This window comes from Boleophthalmus pectinirostris, unplaced genomic scaffold, assembly GCF_026225935.1.
Source record: "Boleophthalmus pectinirostris isolate CB_2022bp ecotype Guang Dong unplaced genomic scaffold, ASM2622593v1 HiC_scaffold_21, whole genome shotgun sequence".
In the NCBI taxonomy this organism is placed as follows: domain Eukaryota; kingdom Metazoa; phylum Chordata; class Actinopteri; order Gobiiformes; family Gobiidae; genus Boleophthalmus; species Boleophthalmus pectinirostris.
In genome coordinates, this window is record NW_026571175.1 from 2,176,616 (window position 1) to 2,197,858 (window position 21,243).

The 21,243-nt window shown below is 40.0% G+C and overlaps 2 protein-coding genes across 4 annotated transcripts in view; both read right to left on the reverse strand.

Annotated features, from left to right (window-relative positions):
• Positions 1 to 1,539: 1,539 nt before the first annotated feature.
• LOC129407167 (CD209 antigen-like protein E) lies at positions 1,540 to 15,761 on the reverse strand. The gene is made up of 6 exons (XM_020927553.2): positions 15,583 to 15,761; positions 9,789 to 9,968; positions 8,234 to 8,380; positions 6,925 to 7,088; positions 6,094 to 6,209; positions 1,540 to 2,940 (listed from the first exon to the last, which is right to left on the reverse strand). The coding sequence occupies exons 1-6, from the start codon at positions 15,671 to 15,673 to the stop codon at positions 2,793 to 2,795; spliced, it is 846 nt and encodes a 281-aa protein (XP_020783212.2). The 5' UTR covers positions 15,674 to 15,761; the 3' UTR covers positions 1,540 to 2,792.
• A 1,750-nt stretch (positions 15,762 to 17,511) lies between these two features.
• Positions 17,512 to 21,243, reverse strand: part of LOC110162624 (gamma-enolase) — a 59,879-nt gene continuing 56,147 nt past the window's right edge. For all 3 annotated transcript variants that reach the window (XM_055156936.1, XM_055156935.1, XM_055156937.1), the window contains one exon: positions 17,512 to 20,637. In XM_055156936.1, the coding sequence (XP_055012911.1) occupies positions 20,568 to 20,637 (70 nt within the window). In that variant the 3' untranslated portion in view covers positions 17,512 to 20,567. The remainder of the gene's footprint in view (positions 20,638 to 21,243) is intronic.

A 21,243-nucleotide genomic window follows, 5' to 3' on the forward strand; every position in this document is an offset into this window, starting at 1 on the left:
ACGTCATACGTCACACGGCACCTCAAGGAAGCTCAACCAATCAAACCTTTACAAATACCATTAATAAGAGCGTTATATTTACAATTATATTCACTCTTATGTCACTACATGGAGAAACAAAACAACAGAATGAGGCTTTTATATTTTCTTAAAGTAACACATTTAAATACCAAACCAAATCTCCCTTGAAAACTTTCTTAACTTGATCTTAGTAGCTGGCTTTGTCAGTACATCAGCAAACATTTGCTCAGTAGCACAGTACTTCAAAATAAACCTCCCACTGTTCACATTTTCCCTAATAAAGTGATATTTTATGTCAGTATTCTTGCACTGGTGCCTGTTGACTGGATTTTTGGCTATAGCACCTCGGTTGTCTTCATACACCTTTGTCTGTGCATATTGATAAGAGTCTATACACCTGAGCAGTTGCTCTAAATAAATGCATTCTTGTATCTTGTAAGCAAAACAGGCAATATAGTGGGTTTGTGCAAATGTGTGCAAAATATGTGAGAAATATTGGCATCAAATCCCAAATGTTCACAGCTATTTTAAATAATTTATTCAACTCAATTTGTGTCATCCTTGTTATTTAAAAAAAAACATAAAATCTGTGAATTTCAATGAACTTTTAGCATTTAGACTTTAGACGTTTGTGACAAAAATGCTTTACAGAGCATTATTTATTCACGCCATACCTGGTGGTGGTAAGATACTATTGTATCCACAGCTGTCCTGAGGCAGACTGACCGAAGCGTGGCTGCCAGTCGGCGCCATGGCCCCTCTGACCACCACCATCACTCACACACACACACACACACACACACACACAAACACCACTTTCATACTAGGCAATGTAGGTGACTTGGTTCCCTGTGGCACCAGTGTCTCCCGTCCAAGTCCAGACCAGGCCCAGTCCTGCGGAGCTTCTGAGATGTGACAGGATCAGACTTTAACAAGGCTTTAACAAGCCATGGCCATAATAGAATAATTTACATGGGACATTTTGTTGTCATCTTAAATCCAATTGCATGTATATGAATCACAAGGTTTAAAATAAAACTTGCTGCTAAGGGGATAATAAAACATGTAAAAATAATAGCAGAAATGAGCAGAATTTAAGTGGTCTAAACTTGTGTCAAAAATCATATATAGTTTTTGAAATATAGCTAGATTTCTATCGTCTTATGACACTTAACAGTTTGTAGAGAAATCTGTACATTTTAAGGAATATTTTTGATAGCTGAAAATGGCGTAGAGCTTGTACAGTGTCTTTTATGATTTAATTTATTTATGAAATAATGTTTTTTTTTTAAGAATTTGTGAAGATGTGAAGACTTAGCGTTTGGCATTGGCAGTTCCTCTGTAAAAAAAAAACAAAAAAACATATATATATATATATATATATATATATATATATATATATATATATATTATATATATATATATATATATATATATATATATATTTATCACACTGAACTGGAAATTTATAATAAACATAGAATTCTGCATTTAACCCAAAAAACAAAAAAATCCGTGTTGTTTTATAACTGAATTTTATTCTGTAAAAGCCTAGAAAAATGTCTTAGCTTTGAGGACCATCTGCTGGACACAATATTTCCTACATATGGTCGGGAGTTTAACCCACAACTGCTTACTGACAGGAGGAGGCGGATACTTTTGTCATATACTTTTATGTTACAATTAAAAATAGAAAATCTGATTCATTATTTACATTTCATTTCACACAAACAAAAATTACACACAGCAATTGAGCACATGTCATTCATTTTTCCCATCGACTTTTCAAACATTTTCAAAAAGAATTCACGTGTAAACTCACATACGCACATTCAAACACACGATTCTGTGAAATCTTTTAATAACCTGTCAGTTTATAAAGTTTCAGAAACAGATTTGAAATAAAAGTATAGGTTTCAGAGCTGATTAGCCTTACTTTTAATATATGGTTTATGGGAAAAATGAATGGGAAATAGATTTCTGGTGAGCTCAGTGCTGTTAATTCCACATTTAAATCACTTTGTCATACACCTAAACATTGAATTGATTTATAAAAAAGGCTCTTACAAAAATACACAACAAATGTATAGATTTCACCTACACTGACATTTGTTAATGTAGTTCTAAAATAAAATAAAATAAAAAATAAAATGAATATATAACAAAATAAAAATGTATTTCTCTCACAGTGAGCAGTCTGGGTCACTTTGGGTGGTGCTCTAGTCTAGTTAGTTTGGGCTCTTGGTGGTTCCTCCTGCTCTTCTGTCTCACAGATGAAGAGCAGAATCATGGCTCTGATGGGTTGGTTTCCTCTGGGTGGTGCTCCAGTTTAGTTTGGGCTCTTGGTTGGTGCTCTTGGCCTTTCCTCCTCACAGATAAAGGGCAGAATCATGGTTCAAACTGGTTGTTGGTTCACTTTGGGTGGTGCTCTGCTTTAGTTTGGGTGGCTCCTCCTGGCTCTTCTGTCTCACAGATGAAGAGCATACTCATGGTTCTGATGGGTTGGTTTCCTCTGGGTGGTTCTCCCGTCTTGGTGGTGCTCTAGTTTATTTTAGGCTCTTGATGGCTCCTCCTGGTTCTTCTTTCTCATAGATGATGGGCAGGTGCATGGTTCAGATCGGTGGGTTTACTCTGGGTGGTGCTCCAGTGTAGTTCAGGCTCGTGGTGGACGCTCCTGGTGACTCTTCCTCGCAGATAAAAGGCAGACTCCTAGTTCAAATTGTGTGCTCCGGTCTGGGTGGTGCTCTTTAGTTTTGGCTGTTGGAGGTTGTTCATTCCTTCTCACAGATAAAGGGCAGTCTCATGCTGCAGGGGGCATCGTACCAGCTGCGAATGGCCACTCTGGTCAGAACTTCAGTCTTCACGATGTATCCACAGTCCTCGTCCACGTGGTTATTGGGCTCCCCCTCCTCCCAGAACCTTCACCAGAGACAAGAGAAGAGAAAGGCAATTAATAAACCACATCACAATTAAAAAATACTTAAAGTGCATGTGGCAGGTTTTCATGTTTTCTTCATTTTGATTTGATTTGTTGGGATAGAACCTGTGCTCAATATCTACCGTAGTTTCAAATCCGTTAAGTGGCAGTTTGTGAAGAAAAGTTGAGAAAAAAGTGCAAAGACAATTTATGCACAGGGAAGGCATTTTTTAAAGCTGAATTTAATAAAACAAGGGTGGTGTCATTTATTTTTCTTAGTCTCATCATAACTACTGTGTAATTTGAACATGTTAGGACTGTTGTTAACATTATGGCTGTCAGGTAACAATTATAGAACTACCCCTATGTTGACTTTGTTTATCCATCCGTCTCCCACTCGGATCTCGGATATGATGTCACCTCCACACTTCTGCTTTATTATGTTTTGTGTGTTTGACTTGGAGAAAAACGTGGAGGCTAACCGGAAAGCTACTGGGCCGTATCTTGCCCCCAGTCTCAGCGCTGGTGCAGGTGCGGGGTGTGGAGTTCTAAACAGGAGGTGTTTTGTGCCTGAACATCAGGTGGAGCAGAGTGAGGGCTGGTGTGGCGCGTTTAGTGAATTGCCAAAATTGTAAAAATAAATATCAGACGAGTTTGCTGAAAAACAACACGTAACATGCTCAAGGTTTCTTTTATTTGGAAATATATTAGGATGATAAATGCTTAACATTCATAACATGTTCATGCGCGGGATTCGTCCGGATGCCCTCCCACAGCAGAGCTCCCTGTACCGGCTCAGCTCTGCTCTAGAGTTTGGTTTGATCTGAATCTCATTAACATGAGGCCATTTACAGCGAAGTCCTAAAGTCTGTTTTCTTACTCTGTGTCCTAATGCTGGACTCTGTGCGCACAGTCACTGACAGCTCGGAGCTGTGACAGTGGAGCTGAAGCACGTCTCATATCTGTGCACAAAGCTGTAACAACAGAAACATTTATATGACAATAAACTTAGCTATTTCATAATCCACAAGACTTCCACCTGTGTGGGACCAAATGCAGTGGACACCCCAGAGACAAGAATGTGAGCGGTCAGCGGCAGCAGAGGTGGACACTTGTACCTCAGGTGAGTCCTTGGGAGTGGACTGCAAGGCAGACGGGTGTGAGAAAGCAGCGGGTCTGATGTGGGATGGGAGCACATGAAACACACTGGTCTTAAACGAACGCAGAGGAAACTATAAAAGGTTGATGTGTGCGCGCGTGCACAGGCTTATAGCGGTGCACGTGCACGAGAGGGGCGCACGTACGTGACAGTCAGTTCTGTCATGGCCCATACAAAATTCTGTATTCCTGGCGCCTCTGCTGGTGTGGACTTGCATCACGGGGCTCTGGAGCTGTTTTATTGTCACATATGTCACTTTTCCCACACTCCACTTTGCTGTTTGATAATGAGGCAAAGACTGCCTCATTATTAAAAACTTTACCCACACTGGGGCAGTGCTTTTAATGCCACAGATGTCACAGTTTGGTTCAGATGCCATCACCATATATGTACTAGTACCGTCCCACTCCAGCCTCCAGCAGAGAAGTACAGCCCCACCTGGACACGCCCACTTGCACTTTGTGCTAAGACTGGCAGTAAGATACGGTAGGGTGACCGTATTTCCATTTGTGAAAACCCGGACACCTTATCGGGGGTGGAAGGTGGGGCCTCGACATTGAGCTACAGTCGTCCCTCACTATATCCCTGTTCACCTTTCGTAATCTCTCAGTTTTTTGTGTCAATTTTACATGTTCTTTTTTTTTTTTTTTTTTACACATGGGTGGGTCAGGACTAAATCAGGTCTAAACCAGGACTAATCTTGGACTTAAAAGAGAAAACGCCAAGCAGTCTGTCCGCAAAGCACGATCTGGCAATTGCTGCGTTTACCTCCGTGAGGTGCAGAGCTGAGCCGGTCCTTTCTCCTGCGGTCACCTCCGAGCCCGTCCTGACAGTGAGTCCTGTTTCAGTTCTGGTTTAGTTCTGGTTTAGTCCTGGTTTAGTCCTAGTTCAGTCCTGGTTTAGTCCTCCTCTTCAGTCCTGGAATCAGTCCAAGGTTAGTCCTGGGTTAGTCCTGGTTTAGTCTTGGTTCAGTCCATGGCGTATGCAGCGCAAAAGTTTGATATAGTCTCGGGTTAACAGATGGGTGCAGTGTTGTACTGCGCGGGTGCAGTGTTGTACTGCGCGGGTGCAGTGTTGTACTGCGGGTCTCTAAAAATGGAGCGGTGCAGGACTCTGCGCTGTAGGGCTCCATTACGGGATAAATGAATCTTCAGTTCGTTACATAAAGAAGGAGGAACGTAACATAAGGATGACAGCAGCAATAAGTTTTAAGAAGGATACTTACCATTATGTAAAAAAAAAAAAAAAAAAAAAAGGTAAAAAAATCGCTTGCAGCTAAATCTGCCACAGAGCATATTTTCCCTCTGAGACTGTTTTCTGTGCACTGTCCTAGTTTTTTTTTTTTTTTTTTTTTTTTTTTTTTTTTATAAATAAATAAAATCTAATAAAATAAACTTCATCAAAATTGTAAAAAGAAAGGAATGGGGTCTAACAAGTACCCACATGCCAAACTCTGCACTGAAAACCAGGTGTTTGTAAGTACAAACGCTCAATACTGTGTGATGTCAAATGAATGCACATTGGTTCAAGGGTTAATGTAAGTTTGAAATTTGCTTAATTTTAAAATTTGTATAATGTGAAAAAAGGATGAGAAAGAATGAGTGGACAAAAGAGGAAGAGTCTGAATCTGCTGCATCTGGACAAAAGTTCCTCAAAAGCAGAAGTTTGAGCAGCTGGAAAAAAAATGTCATACACAGAATAAACGTCACGTGAATTAAACGTCCTTGTCCTGTTCACATTTTTTAAAAAAACAGCCAACTCTGGACTTGGTTCAGTCTCTGAAAGCAAACAGGAAGTGAGGAATAACTTTGGACCATGGCAAAAAATGTTTAAAATGAACTAATTCTTTTTTTTTTTCTTCACATTTTTAAGACAATAAAAATCTGATAGAGAGACTTAAACTCATTTGACAATGACTTTAGTTAATGTCATACTGTGGAACATTCCAGGCAATGCACCTTTACTATATGAGGTTAATAGTGTGTGTAGCACCCACCCTCCGACCAGCGGCGTCCCGTCCACCCACTTCCACTGGTCCTCGATGTGAGAGTCTGTGATACCAAACCAGAACGAGTTCCAGTAACCACGAGGAAGAAGGTCCCACAGAAACGTCTGAGAAGAGAGAAGATAAGAGAGAAGAGAGAGGGTGAGAGAGAGGAGAGTGAAAAGAGAGGGAGAGAGGAGTGGGAAAGAGAGAGAGGGAGAGAATAGAGAGAGAAGAGAGAGAGAGAGAAGAGGGAGAGTGAGAAGAGAAAGGAGAGAGGAGAGAGAGATCAGGTACTATACTTTACTGGTCTCTGAGAGAAATTCCTCCTCTACATTTTGAGTCTGTCAGGAGCAGGAGCTGCTGCTGAACACCCAGGACCCATCTCCAGATCTTCAGCTAGTCTTGGTCAGGATTTGACTTATTGTGCATGTTTTGGGTTGATGGGGACAAGAGAATGTCCAGCGGAAACCATCCAGACACAGAGAGAACATGCAAACTCCACAGACTATACTGATAGATAACAGGCTGTAGAAAGATCAGTGCTACAGTTTTGACTGCGTATAGTTTGACAGAGATACACACACCTGACCCTACCTGACCAGTCCTACAGTTAAACTGCACTGAGGCTTTTGTTTTGCTTCAATCATCCCTCAGTGAAAAATCTACGTATACTGATTGATTTCATTGTTTGATTTAATATTTTATTTTAAATGCCACCAGGGCTAGACTAAGATTAAAACAGCACTAAAACAGGCCTATGCCCCAACACAACACCACATCTCTTCATGAATATTACGTGTTGAGCACTGGCTTCATAGCTGTGCTCTTCAGCGCTGTTACCTGCTCCTCTGCACTGAGGATGATGGCGAGGTGGCCGCCCTGGCTATTACAGTAACTCTGACTGTCGCTCCAGGTCCGGGTCTGGCTGGAGATAAAGTAACAACTGCCACTGAAAGGCAACCAGTTGGCAGGGCACTGGAGAGGAGGAGGGAGGGTCTGAACAGCTGAAAGGACCAGAAGAGACGTACATCAGGGTCAGACACAATACATGACGTACAGGGCACTGAAGTGAAGAGCAGAGGAGGGCTGAACAGCTGCAGGAGCTGAAGGAGACAGATTTCCTTATTGCCCATATTGTCTTCACAATGAAATCTATCAAAATTATTCAAAAGATTAATTCACAAATGTTGAACTTGGTGATTTCTTTCACTGACAAGACTCATTATTATTTTAAATTTCCCTCCATCTGTATTAAATATTACTGAGCCAAAGAACCCTGCCCTGTACGTGTTTCTGTTTAATTCAGTGGGATAATACCTGTTGGGAAATCTGTTGAAAATGACAGGAAGTGGAGAGTTTTACTTGAGAGGAACATTATTTCAATAAAGTGCAGGCCTATTCATACTTCATAAGAACATAAAAATGTTCTTGCACCCAGGGCCAGCTCCTGTTGGGCAGTTCTTGTGACTTGTTCTCGACACCTCAGCTGAGCAGAACTTTGTTCAGCAGTTTGGCAGCACTGTTCCACATCTTCACGCTGATTGGTTATTTATGTGGGCGTGGTTTATTTGCTTCCTCGCCAGTGCAGAGCAAGAAAAAAAAAGGGTGGTTTTGAGTCACAGCTGGAGGAAATGGTGAGAAAATACAAACATCTGTACAACACGACGCTCAGTGACTAAAGACGCCAAATGGCAAGAAATTCATTGAAGGGAGATCGTGAACATTTTAGGCTTGGATGAAAATCAGCGTAGAAAAGTCTGGCGTAATCTCTGTGACAAGTTTGCCAAAGCCAAAAGTGGGTGACCATAAAAAAGAGCGAGGGGGTGGGGCAGTTCGGCAGCAGAACATCTCAAACAAAGTTTGTTCTTGTTCTTATCACCAAAAGAACAAAGAACAAAGTTCTTATATACTTATGAAGTATGAATAGGCCTTAAATGTGTTTTTGTGAAATCATAATCTATGTGTACATTAGAGGATTACTACATGGTTGCTAGGAAACAGTTATGGAATTCTCTAGACTGATGTCATGATTTCCAACCAGGAAGAAAAATATGAAACCTAAAAAGTAGCTAAATTTAAATATAATGATCTTAACGGTGTTTTATTTAACGTGTTTTGGTGTTTTGGTCCATCATCTCGGTGTTTGTACCTTTGGAGCTGTTGAGCTCGGCCCTGAGCTGCTGGTTCTCCTCCTTCAGTTTGCTGATGATGGACAGAAGCTCTGTCACATTCACCTCCTGTTTCTGTTTCTCAGTCTGAGGGATGGTCTCTCCTTCACTCGTCTGGGTCTTCTGATCTGGACAACACCACAGGACAGTTCATAAGTGAGAGGAGTAGTAGTAGTAGTAGTAGTAGTAGTAGTAGTAGTAGTAGTAGTAGTAGTAGTAGTAGTAGTACTAGTAGTAGTAGTAGTAGTAGTAGTATGCAGTGAGACTAAGGCAAGGGGGTCCCTTAGTTAAAGGAGGAGTAATTGATATTACAGATTGTAATTTAAGAATTCTAAGTTAAAGCAGCACTCACATGGCCTTTGTGAGTTTGGCTTTGACTAGAATTATTAAAGTTAATCAATCAATGAAGACTATTGGCAGCATAAAAGCAAATATTTAAATTTGGAAAGAAAAAAAAAAGTATTATAATAATATAATTATAATAAGAGAGAGAACTTCTCGGGCGTTGTTCCTCCTGTATTCAGCTTTGGGTTCGAAATGACTGTCTTTGTCCTCTTCAGTTGATCTCTTTCTCCCCTAGTTTTGTGAGGTGTGAGTTGTGGGTGGATGAGGCGAGGAAAGTGCCTTGCTTAAGTTGTGTGGGGGTTTTGTGACACTGCTCTCACGTTACATATTATGAACCATTAACAGTTTTACACAAATAAAAGTATATTCACATTTACAATCACATTTATAAATCAATATTAATTCCAATTCTTTCTCTGTCCATTGGCTTGAGATTTAGAGATCAAAATTCAATAGGCCAAACTACTTTGCTTCAGGAAAATGTTCTTCTGGTACCATGATTACAGCTTCCATAGGTCAAGTGGAACACTGTGAGTAGTACTATCTAAAGCTCTCTGTCTTGTGTGTGGGGTCATTTGAAGTGCCACGGAAATCCAACTCCAGATTTAACATGTAACTTTTTGGTTGGGGGTCCATCACTTTCTAGTTTCTATGGATACGTCATTACTCTGCCTGGAATGTTCCACAGTGTGACATTAAACAACTCTTCCTTTTATTTATTCAATTATAGGTGGTTTTATAGCTCAAAAATACCTAGTAGAACAACGGACATTCTGACCTATAACTTGGTCTGGTTTGGTCTCCATGAAAACAGAAAGCTTTAATGCCATACTGTGAAACATTCCAGACAAAGCAATAACATCTCCATGGAGAAACATCAGATGTACCCTCCACCAGAAAAGTTACACAATGCACCTTTAATAGAAGAAGTTTAACAGTGAGTCAGATCCTGGCCTCAGAACACTTTACGTAACAAAAGAGGATCTGACTCTTGTTGTTTTGGTTTGAAGTATGATGAAATGTGGACACTCAGTAAAAGCTGAATCTGTGAAACTGATGAAGACATTTATGAAAGAGGAAATATTTTGAACAAATCTCCTTAAGTGGTAGTTTTAACTTCTGCTTCCTCATTCATTATTTGAGGGTCATGCAGAGACTCGGTGCCAGTGTCATAATAGTACAAGTACTCACTGTGGGTGGACAGAGCAATGACGCAGATGAGCAGGATCACACACAGAGCAGCCAGAGCCATGGCAGAGGCTTTGTACAGACCAGGACCCCGACCGGTACTTGGACCAGGACCCGGACCAGGACTAAGACCGGGACTAGCAGCAGATCTTCCTTGTGGCCGACCAGCCACAGACGGAGAGACTGGAGAAACAAAAACTGAACAATGAACAAAACAAAAATAAGAAGTCCCATAAATAATGCCCCTTTATTACTTTTATCCACTCAATACTTCATGTATCTTACGCGTACTCATTACACCCCAACGACCCCAACTAGAAAAGCCATAGTGCAGTTTAATTTAGTGTGTTGCCTGTGTAATAAAGGCAGCACAGGTTTTATTGTCCCTGTAGACACCCTTCAGTGTCGTGGACATTTCAAGTTCATATGACAGGTTTTTATGTTTTCCTCATTCTGTCTTGGTCCCATATGGAAAAGGTAACAAACCATACACCATTTGAACATGTTTTATCTGAATCTTAAAAGATTTGTATATGACAGTGAAAACACTTGTGTGTGTTTGTGTGTGTGTGTGTGTGTGTGTGTGTGTGTGTGTGTGTGTGTGTGTGTGTGTGTGTGTGTGTGTGTGTGTGTGTGTGTGTTGTGTGTGTGTGTGTGTGTTTGTGTGTTGTGTGTGTGTGTGTTGTGTGTGTGTGTGTGTGTGTGTGTGTGTGTGTGTGTGTGTGTGTGTGTGTGTGTGTGTGTGTGTGTGTGTGTGTGTGTGTGTGTGTGTGTGTGTGTTGGGCAGTATGGAGGTAAACACAGTAATATAAATATTGCATTACAGCCTTAAAAACATAAGACACACCACTCTTCCACTGATCTCACATTGAACAAACATCAGGCTGTGAAAAGATATTTACTTTGCAAAATTCTAACTATTGCAAAGGTCTATACTGACCTGTAATATTCCGAAAAGCAGGTACTTGTAATGGGTCTCAGTATCTCCTATTGTTCTCTCTACAATTAGCAGTTGGTTTGCTGATCTGGTAAGTCACTGGACTTCCACATGGGAGACCTGGGCTCAAATCCCCCTTCTGACTCAGATTTTTATTTTTATTTATTTTTTTAACTGCAACATATAATTAAAGAATACAAACATTACATGGAACATACAATGAAATGTAGTTTATCATGCAGAATACCTGTAAATGTAAATGTAAAATGTTCATTTTATCTTTCCTAGTTTTTCATAATATAGTTGTATGAGAAAAATGCAAAAGGGGCGACTTTCAGGAGTAAACCACACATGGGACATATGAACCTTATATAAAGATTTACTACAAAGACACTGGTAAATTCTTATATTTTTTCCAGTTTTTTTCCATATGGGGCACCTAACGTCGATGGTGTTAAAATGTATTATACTTTGACATGAGTTAAATGGCAGTTTGAGGGAAAAGTACAGAAGTAACGCTGAGTTGTAAAACAAAATCCTTCTGTCCAGGGTCGGTGTTCTGTCGAAATGGGCTGTTCCATCGAAATAAGCTCCCAATAGCCTAAATTGACAGTGACGTCTATCGATTCACGGTGCCCCATCAAATAAGATTCCTTAAGTATTTCTGTTTACAGTTGCACAGATCCAATGATTCCTAACCCAAACCCTGACCTCTACACCTCCTGACCTTTGACAACATATTTGTTTGGATTAGAGACGCAGGTTTGTGCTGTTTGCACACAGTGATCACATTTTATACCTTAGTTCAATGTACAATTTCAACTCATTTTTATGAATCTGTGCAGGTAATTCATTTCAGTTCGTATTCTGCTCAAAGAGGCTCCGACTCCCTAAGCTAATTTAACCACTGAATAATGTTCCCACTGTAGAATCACCATTATTCACTCATTTATCTGAATTTGGATAGAGGAGCTCATTTCGACAGGCCTATAGGCGAGTTTCAGCTGACGTCATTGTTATTAAAAGCCCGCGTTGCATGCTGGGAAATATTTTGGTCGGAGGCAAGAAACAGGATAGCGGTCAAACACACTGCATAACCTCACGTATTTCTCCTCGATAATGGTAAATTCCTGCTGCATTATCGGATGCACAAATAGAAGCACAGAAGAAGGAAAATGTCTTTTTCGTATTCTGAGTGAAAAGAACCACTAACGGTGAATTAAATGTCTTTCAAACATTCGCAGCACAAACGTAGAAGATCCTAACAAACCGTGGACTCCAACAAGTTCAACAACACATCGAGACTCTTGGAGGTTTTCATCTTTTCTGCTGTGAATGGCCCAGGAGTTTCCACCAAGTCATTGTGGATATCACCAAAGTGAATATTTGTCCAGGTAGTTGGTGATTCTGACCAGAAATTTGGTTGGTCCAGGCTCTGTCGGGTTTGAAAAGGGTGATTTGTCGTCCATCGATGCTTCTGACCAATTTCTGGTCAAATGGTCTTGGGTCCTCTGCCGTTAGAGTGGAGAAATAACCAGGATCAATTCCTTTACGTGCTTTCTCGCTCCGTCCGTCATGTTGAATTAGTGTTTATTGCCGCCGACCAAAATAATTCCCAACATGCAACGCGCACTTTTGTCAACAATGAAACTCGGCTCTATCTTCTATGAAATAAGGCTCCCACTATAGAAGAGAAAGAAATGACTTTATATTAAATAAATATCATAGGCTACAGTGTGAATTTCCTATTATAATATAGTGATATTTTATTTATACAGCACCTTTCTAAACAAAGTTACAACATTTTCTACATATGGAAACAAAATAAAATATAATGCAATGAAAATGATAATGATAAAACCAAATATTAAATCCAAACTATTCAATCATTTAACATAGGTATTCTGCTGCAAATCTAACAGCACACCGGCCCTCGCCTTCAGGGGCCCTAAGCAGAATCTGCAGTTGAGGCCCTCGCTGCTCCAGGACACACTTCATTTCCCAGACTCAGCTAGTGGTGATTCACATTGAACAATATTAAGACAAAGCTGTTGTGAAGTGAACCAGTAGTAAAAATCTAACTGAAAATTCCTGAAGGTTCAGGAACCGATATCGAAAAGCAGGTATCGTTATAGAACTAGTATCAAAAGTCAAACGATACCCAGCTGTACTCTGGACATAACATCAGATGTGTTTAATGTAATTGGACGGGCAAAACATGCTTTTGTCACTTGTATGCTTACTCACAAGGACTGGTATCATTAAGAAGTTGCCGATACGATACATACCTCCATACACAGGCCACGATACGATACATACCTCGATACAGTGAGCTTTCGATTCAATACAATATATTTCAAATTGATAATTCAATATGGTTCAATAAAAATAATGGATAAATTATGTCTGTGATACTAAAAGTCTTTGTTAAACCACTTCTTGTGCAAAGTTCATATGAAACACAAACATTTTAATCATCAAAACAGTGAAAATGTCAAATGTTTCGCATAAACAACTTTCCTTCATCTAAACAAGCAACAAAACTTTAGCTGTAACATATACCAAAAATACTCTTGGTGATATATTGATACAGCAGTTCCCGATATCGATAATGTATCATCACATTAAACTATGCAATATATCGATATTTTCAGATTTTTGCACACCCCATTCCTCACAGTGGGAAGAGTAAAGCTTTTACTCAAGTAAGAGTACTGTTACACTGCCGAATATTTTACTCCAAAAGGACTTAAAAGTATGAGGTCAGACGTACAACTTTCTAACTAGTTACTGTGGTCACAAAGGCCTAAGTAGAATTGTTTACATTTTCAGATGCAGTAAATACACTTCAACCAAAGAACAGGCCTATCGCCTTTTTACAAGGCCACAGGCAATTTGTATTTGTGCAGGACTCCTACAAGTTCCTACAAGTTCCTACAGGTTCCTACAAGCACATAGGGAAAGAGGAAAAAAGAACATCATGTGCAGAAAGCCCTCTCTGTGTGTGGATAACCAAAATGGGCTTTCAATAAAACAAAGAGAACGAAAAAAAACAAGACAACAGAGAATCCAAACCCAGGAGAAAGGGGTAAGTGTTCCTTACATGGCTGGTGTTTCTGAAAAACTACAGAGGATTTTCAGACACATGAAATCCCAGTCTATTTCAAAACTACAAACACTATCCATCCGAAGGACAAAACACTGAGCCACAAACAAAGCAGCGTGGACTACTCCATTCAGTGTAGTGAAGACCGCAGTGAAGAAGCAGTTCAATAGACCTGGCTCACAAACAGGCAGATATAAGGTGGTGTCCATCAGCTTCTGACCAGAGCTGAAGAAGCAGCTTGGATGAACTGCAAAATGTTTTCCATCGAAAACCCTTTGTCCAGTTGACAGAATTGAATGTCTCCTTTGCTGTCAAATTTAGTTAATTCATAAAACCAATAGTAATTTAACAGGAGAAAACCATTTAGCCCAAGATTCAGCTCAGTGTTTGGAGTGTCCTGAAGTCACTCTGCTCCTGTCAGGCTCCATGACAGCAGCATTACCACTCACAGCTTCTGACTTACAGTAGGTCCACTCACTTTACTGCAGTTCATTCATCTATTGTTTTTTTTTTGTTTTTGTTTTTTTGCAGACTTGCAGGTTTACAGGCACCCCCAGACTCTCCGCTCCCTAGACACTTCTTCCAGCTCCTCCAGGGGCCCCCCGAGGTGTTCCCAGGCCATCCCAGAGACATGGTCCCTTCACTGTGGCCACATTCTTCCCCAGGGCCTCCTCCTGGTGGGACATGAACCTCCCCAGGGAGGTGTCCAAGAGACACCCAGCACAGACGCCTCTCAGCTGCTCCTCTCCACGTGGAGCACGAGCAGCAGCTCTACTACAGAACTCATTTTGACCACTTGATCATTACCCAAAGAATGTAGACTGAGAGGTAAAGGGAGAGTTTTGCCTTTCAACTCTGCTCCTTCTTCACCACAGAGAAGAAGGAGCTGAGACCTCATCACTGTAGAGTCAAACTACATTAAAGGTCCTGTATTACACAGTGTGTTCAATGTAAAGTCATGTTCTTCTCAAACCAAACCTGCACTCAGAATGTGAGTGATGAGTGTCTGGAGAGAGTGTGATGTTCTGGAGTGAATGAACTGAATGATGATTTTGATAAGGAAAATGTTTTTAAGATGCTGAGAGAACTGGGTGTGAGGATACAGAGTTGTTATGATCCAATCATTATAAAAACATTGTCTTTGTATGTTTGATTTTATGAACTATAACATGAACCTGCCCAGAGACGACACTTTGGCGACACTTAGCACTGGCACTATAACCAGGCACAAAGCATCTCTCCTGATAAAGTTCATGTATATTGTGACTGTCCCTGTCTCATGAAATAAATAAACTAAACTAAAGTAAACATGTTAGAACAGAGTGTTTGACAGAAGAACTCGAAATATGCAGGGTTGCTGTTGGAAGCATGTGACTGCAAAAACAAACCACTGGTGCTTGTGATGGAGAAACTATAATAACATAGATCATAATAGTATAATACGGGTCCTTTAAAACTAAAATGCACAAATAGATTTCTTTGTCTGTCGTGTAATTTCACATCTCTTCTCTTTTGCAATCATTTGAAAACGTCAGGCGAATAAAAAGATTAGAAAAAAGATAATTACTTGCAGATCATAGATTAAAAAATAAATAAATAAATAAAAAAAGTCCTCGGGTAAATTTAAGCAAAAAAAAAAAAAAAACATTAAGTAGCTTGTTTAAACTTGGCTGTAAGAGAGTATAATTGGCTGTAACATTAAAGTCCAGTGTCAACAAACATAATCCCGACACTCTGAGCACAGTTGCCCGTACCTCTGGAGCCCTGCTCCCCGGTGAAGTTGTCGTAAAGTCCGTCATCATCGATGAGTTTAGAGTACATCTCCGGACCCGCGGGTGCAGACATGATGCAGTCCGGGAGAGAGCGTTCCAAAGGCGGTCAGAGAGAGCAGCGCTGTCCGGTCTGCGCTGGAGCCACAGCTGGAGCGCGCTGGACTTTTACACCTCCGTCATCGGTGCCCCCCTCCCGGCTCCAGATGCGCCAGAGGACCGTGCTGAAAATAGGATTGTCCAGTTCCGCTTTGGACCTTCAGAGTAAAAGCTGCATGGAGCACCCCGGCTGTAATGGAAAAGGTCTGTTTTATACTCGGTCCTGTTTTAGACCTGGTCTAGATCTGGTTCTTCTAATAGAGATAAGTGCTGGTGATGATTGTATTAGGCTACTTCCCTGTTGGTAACATGCATATGTATGTTTTTTCATTTTCATTTTGAGTTTAGAGCTGTTTTTGTTTTTTTTCTTATATTTTGTAAAGTGAAGGGGACCGGATTCGGTTCTTCAGCGCTGTTGGACGGTAAATCTGATCTAAATGAGCCTCATTCATGAAGTGTTCTGACGAACTCATTTGTATCTTCGGGATTTTTACGGACGCAGACCACATCCATGAGAATTCCCTCAGAAAATGTTGATTACTTCCACTTTAAGAAGATGCTAAGAGAACAGAGAGTCACATTTAAGACAAACGTAAATATGAGAGTCCAAAGTCCTTTTCCCAAACAGCGCAGACTGCGTCTTGTTTTGCGCACGTTTTACGTGGAACTCAACCCTCGTGTAGATGGGAAAGATTCCTGCAGACACTCCTGATAGACCCTGGTCCAGAGGCACCTGCAGAAACTCACGAGTCTCTCCCTCTCCGAGTGCGGTCTGCGCGTCAGTGGGCCCGGGGCCCCGGGCTCAGGCTCAGGGCCGTGCGTAACGGCGGTGTGTGCGGAGAGCAGCGGGAGCTACTGGTCACGGGCGACAGCGTGAAGCCCAAACAGCAGACCTTTCTGGAATAAAAAGAGAAGCAGCAAGTCTTACTTATCTCCAAATTATCTTTTATTTTTGGAACCTAAATGTTTCCTAAGTGTTTCCTAAGTGTTTCCTAAATGTTTCCTAAATGTCCAAAACTTTTCCAAAACCAGCAGAATAACAAAACTTAAATTACAAAAAAATGTTATCTAAATTTTCCATGACATTTCCAGGTTTTCCACGACTGTGTGAACCCTGTTAAAACTGGGCAAGGCCTTAACTGTCTGAAGAGTCTGTCTAAACCACAACGAAATACAAGTAATAGTTGGACAATACTTGATGAAATGTGAAGCTCCTATAATGTTCCCATGGGCCAAGGACAGTTCTGATGTAACTGGCTGTAACTCATATTTAGTATTGATACTTGTGGCCTTACGATCTTGTCAAAGTCTGATCCCATCAGATCTCAGCTGCTTAGTTCATTCCCCCGCCCTGTTACTATTCCTGTGAAATGTTTTACTTTGTTTTGACTTTGTTAGACCTGGTTTAGTCCTGGTTCAGTCCTGGTTTAGTCCTGGTTTAGATTTGGTTTAGACCTGGTTTAGTCCTGGTGTAGTCACACAAGTAAAAGTACTGTTACTCTGTACTATATATTACTCAAGTAAAAGTACTGTTACTCTGTACTATATATTACTCAAGTAAAAGTACTGTTACTCTGTACTATATATTACTCAAGTAAAAGTACTGTTACTCTGTACTATATATTACTCAAGTAAAGTACTGTTACTACTGTACTATATATTACTCAAGTAAACAGTACTGTTACTACTGTATACTATATATTACTCAAGTAAGTAGTACTGTTTCACTGTACATATATTACTCAAGTAAGAGTACTGTTACACTGTACTATATATTACTCAAGTAAGAGTACTGTTCCTTATAATATGATTAAAAGCTTTACGTTGAAAAGGTTTTATAAAAAAGACAGAGACCATTTTGTGATTGAAATTGTAAATACCATCTTTTATTTCACATATTTTCAAAGACAAGCTTTAGTTCATGTATTTTATTCATCATTATTACATTATTCTTATTCTTATTATATGATCTTTTCAACACTAATCTATGTGCATTCAGGGTCAACAGGGGGCGACGGGGGGCACACACGTCAAGCAGACAAAATGTAAACAAAAAAACACAGGAAGTGATGTCAGAGGCAAAACAGGAAGAACACAGGAAGTGAAGGGAGTGGCTTGTGTCCAGGGAAAAGTGTGGCTATTATTATTATTTTATTATTATTAATAAATCAGCCCAGTCTCCCAAAACATACTGCAAATTTCAGCATGATTTTTATTATTATTTTTTTTTAATTAATGATAAACATGTATAGCACCAGCAAGAGGTCGGGAATCAATTTTTAAGACAACAAAAAGATCTGTGCCGATTTGTACTTGATTTTGAAGAAATGTCACACAAAAATATATATTGGCCTAACATAAATTCATAGCTGGTAAAACGTCTTCCTAAACATCCTCTTAACATAATAATAATGGCCTATGATTTTTTTTTCCAATTTTTCAAAAAACACATAAAAATCTGTCCAAATTGTATATTGTAGAACATTTTTCTAACATATTTTGTGAAGCTTACTATATGCGCACTAGTTTATGGTGTGTAAATCCCTCAGTCGTCCAGGTAGAATCCATTGACAATAAAATAAATCAGGACAAATGAGTTTTAAACAACCGGGACTTTTAAACAAAAATCACAAACATTTGCACAGTTTTAAGCTGACGTGAATTCTTAATGAATTTTATGAGAATTGTCCCCGAATTTCAGCGTACATACAGTAACTAGTACATGAAGTGAATATGGTGATACGGTGTGTGTTCTGGGAGACGGGGCCGTGTTCACTCTATCCCTGAAACATCTTTTGGTGTTTTCAAAAGTGTCTAGTATTAATATTAGTCATATTCTTTTAAATCTCGTGCCTTTTTTTACATTATTTTTCTGTCAGTTTTCTCACTGGTGGTCTACAGCTGTACAGATTAAACTAACAGTAACAGTGCACGTCTGGCTTTCGTATGGTTTTTCCTGTGTGCATACAGCTCCTGCGCCTCGAAAGGGACTCGGCACCGCAGCCCGATCACCACGAGCACCCGCAAACCTTTCAGCTGTTCACAGACTGCCACAAGACAAACACAGTGAAGCCTCTTATTGCTCTGGAACCAAACAGACAAGTTATTAGAAATGTGTTAAGGTCTATGCTGCTTCTGGGTTAAACCTGCATTTGACCCAGTCTTCAGTGTCACTAGGTTAAACCTGCATTTGACCCAGTCTTCAGTGTCTCTGGGTTAAACCTGCATTTGACCCAACTTTGAGTGTCTCTGGGTTAAACTTGCATTTGACCCAACCTTCAGTGTCTCTAGGTTAAACCTGCACTGGACCCAACCTTCAGTGTTTCTAGGTTAAACCTGCATTGGACCCAGTCTTCACTGTCTCAGTTAAAGCTGTGTTTGAACTATCCTTCAGTGTTTCTGGGTTAAAGCTGCATTTGACTGAGTCTTCAGTGTCTCTGAGTTAAACCTGCATTTGACCCAGTCTTCAGTGTCTGAGTGAAACCTGCATTTGACCCAACCTTGAGTGTCTCTGGGTAAAACCTGCATTGGACCCAACCTTCAGTGTTTCTGGGTTAAACCTGCATTTGACTGAGTCTTCAGTGTCTCTGAGTTAAACCTGCATTTGACCCAGTCTTCAGTGTCACTGAGTTAAACCTGCATTTGACCCAACCTTCAGTGTCTCTGGCTTAAAACTGCATTGGACCCATCCTTCAGTGTTTCTGGGTTCAAGCTGCATTTGACCCACTCTTCAATGTCTCTAAGTTGAACTTGCATTTAACCCCTACTACTTTGTCTGTTAATTAAACCTGCATTTGACCCAGTCTTCAGTATCTCTCAGTTAAAGCTGTGTTTAAACTATCCCTCAGTGTCTCTGGGTTAAACCTGTCAGGTCAATTTTACAGTCCAGAATTTGAACCCGGCTACATCAAAACTAACCCAGACTACTACTACTACTACTACAACTACTACTACTATTACTATTACTACTATTACTACTACTTCTGGACTAACCCAGGACCAAACCAAGACCAAACACTTCCACAATAAGAGCTCTAAAGAATTATTTTAACAATCAGGTTGAACCAGAGAACTGAACCAGGACTAAACCAGGTTTAAACAAGGACTAAACCAGGTCTAACCCAGGACTAAACCACGTCAGATTAGAACTGACCTTTACAAACCAGGAACAATACGCTAAACAAAAAATATCTTTCACAAAATATCCTCCATCCGACGACGGAAATATCAGACTGTCCAATCCTTTATGTCTCCTGAAACAGACTTGCGGTTAGCGGGTGGTCGTAATGTTTTGGCTGGCTGTCGTGCGAGTCCAGTGCATAATTCATTTGTTTAGTTACTTTTTTTGTGTTTTATTTGAACTTTTTTTCATGAATTTTAGTGCGATATTTCATCATGGCTCGTTCTTGTGGTTTGTCAGTTCGGTGCTCGTTTGTGTTTGTCTGCATGTGGGACACTGCAAAAAAAAGTCTGTAGTTTAAATCTATTTACTTTGAACCTTTTGTCTATTTATTAAGCTAAATTATCGGCAATGTTTGCTTTGGATCATCATACGATATTTTGGATGTAAAGAAATGTCAGTTTTTCTGTGGGATAATTGAAGTCATACAGTAAATAGATTTAAACTAGACTCAGTTCAAGCTAAATATATGGAGCCATTTTCCCGGTGTAGATTTTTTGCAGTGTGGCGTGTTAGTTATGTTTTTGCAGAGTTGAGTTTAGTTGTGTTTTTTTTAGCCGTGTCTTGTGTTAGTTGTATTTTCTGCAGTGTTGTGTCTGCGGTTGTGTTTTTGCAGTGTTGAGTTTAGTTGTGTGTTTTTTTGCTGTGTTGCGTGTTAGTTGTGTTTTTTTTTTCGAGTGCATGCGGAGGTTCACAGAGCACTGGGGTTCCTGAAGTTATGTCCAGCGAATCGAGCCTGGTCGCCCAACTCCTCCTCGATCCTGAAAAACACAAACATTATTCACAAAGTTGTATATATATGTTTTTTTTTTATTATTATTATTATTTTGTTTATTATTTATGTACTATATTATGTATTTTTTATGGTCACATTACATTATTGCACTTTTCTTTCTTTTTTTCCCCCTTTATGTGCACAAAAAAGTAAAAAAAAAAAAATCACAACATTTAAAGTTTTATTATTAAAAAAATTCAAAAAGTTACTCATCGGGAATGTGGCTAAAGGCCGCCACACTACAGGACAATTGGCCAGATTTAGGCCACGATTTGCTTCTCACAGAGTTGAGGTTGCCGTAACTCGACTTTGGCTTCGTTCAGACTGCAGGGCTTAACGCTCAATTTCGATTTTTTTGTTTTTGCAAGGTTGTTCACATTTCTAATTAAATGTGACTTGTATGTGACTCCAGTGTGAACATTAAACAGCCCGAAAGTGTCCCACATGTGCACTTCCACTCATAGCCGGACACTAAACCAGGTCTAAACCAGGACTAAACCAGGACTAAACCAGGTCTAAAGCCAGGTCTAAACTAGGTCTAAACTAGGTCTAAACCAAGACTAAAACCAGGTCTAAACTAGGTCTAAACCAG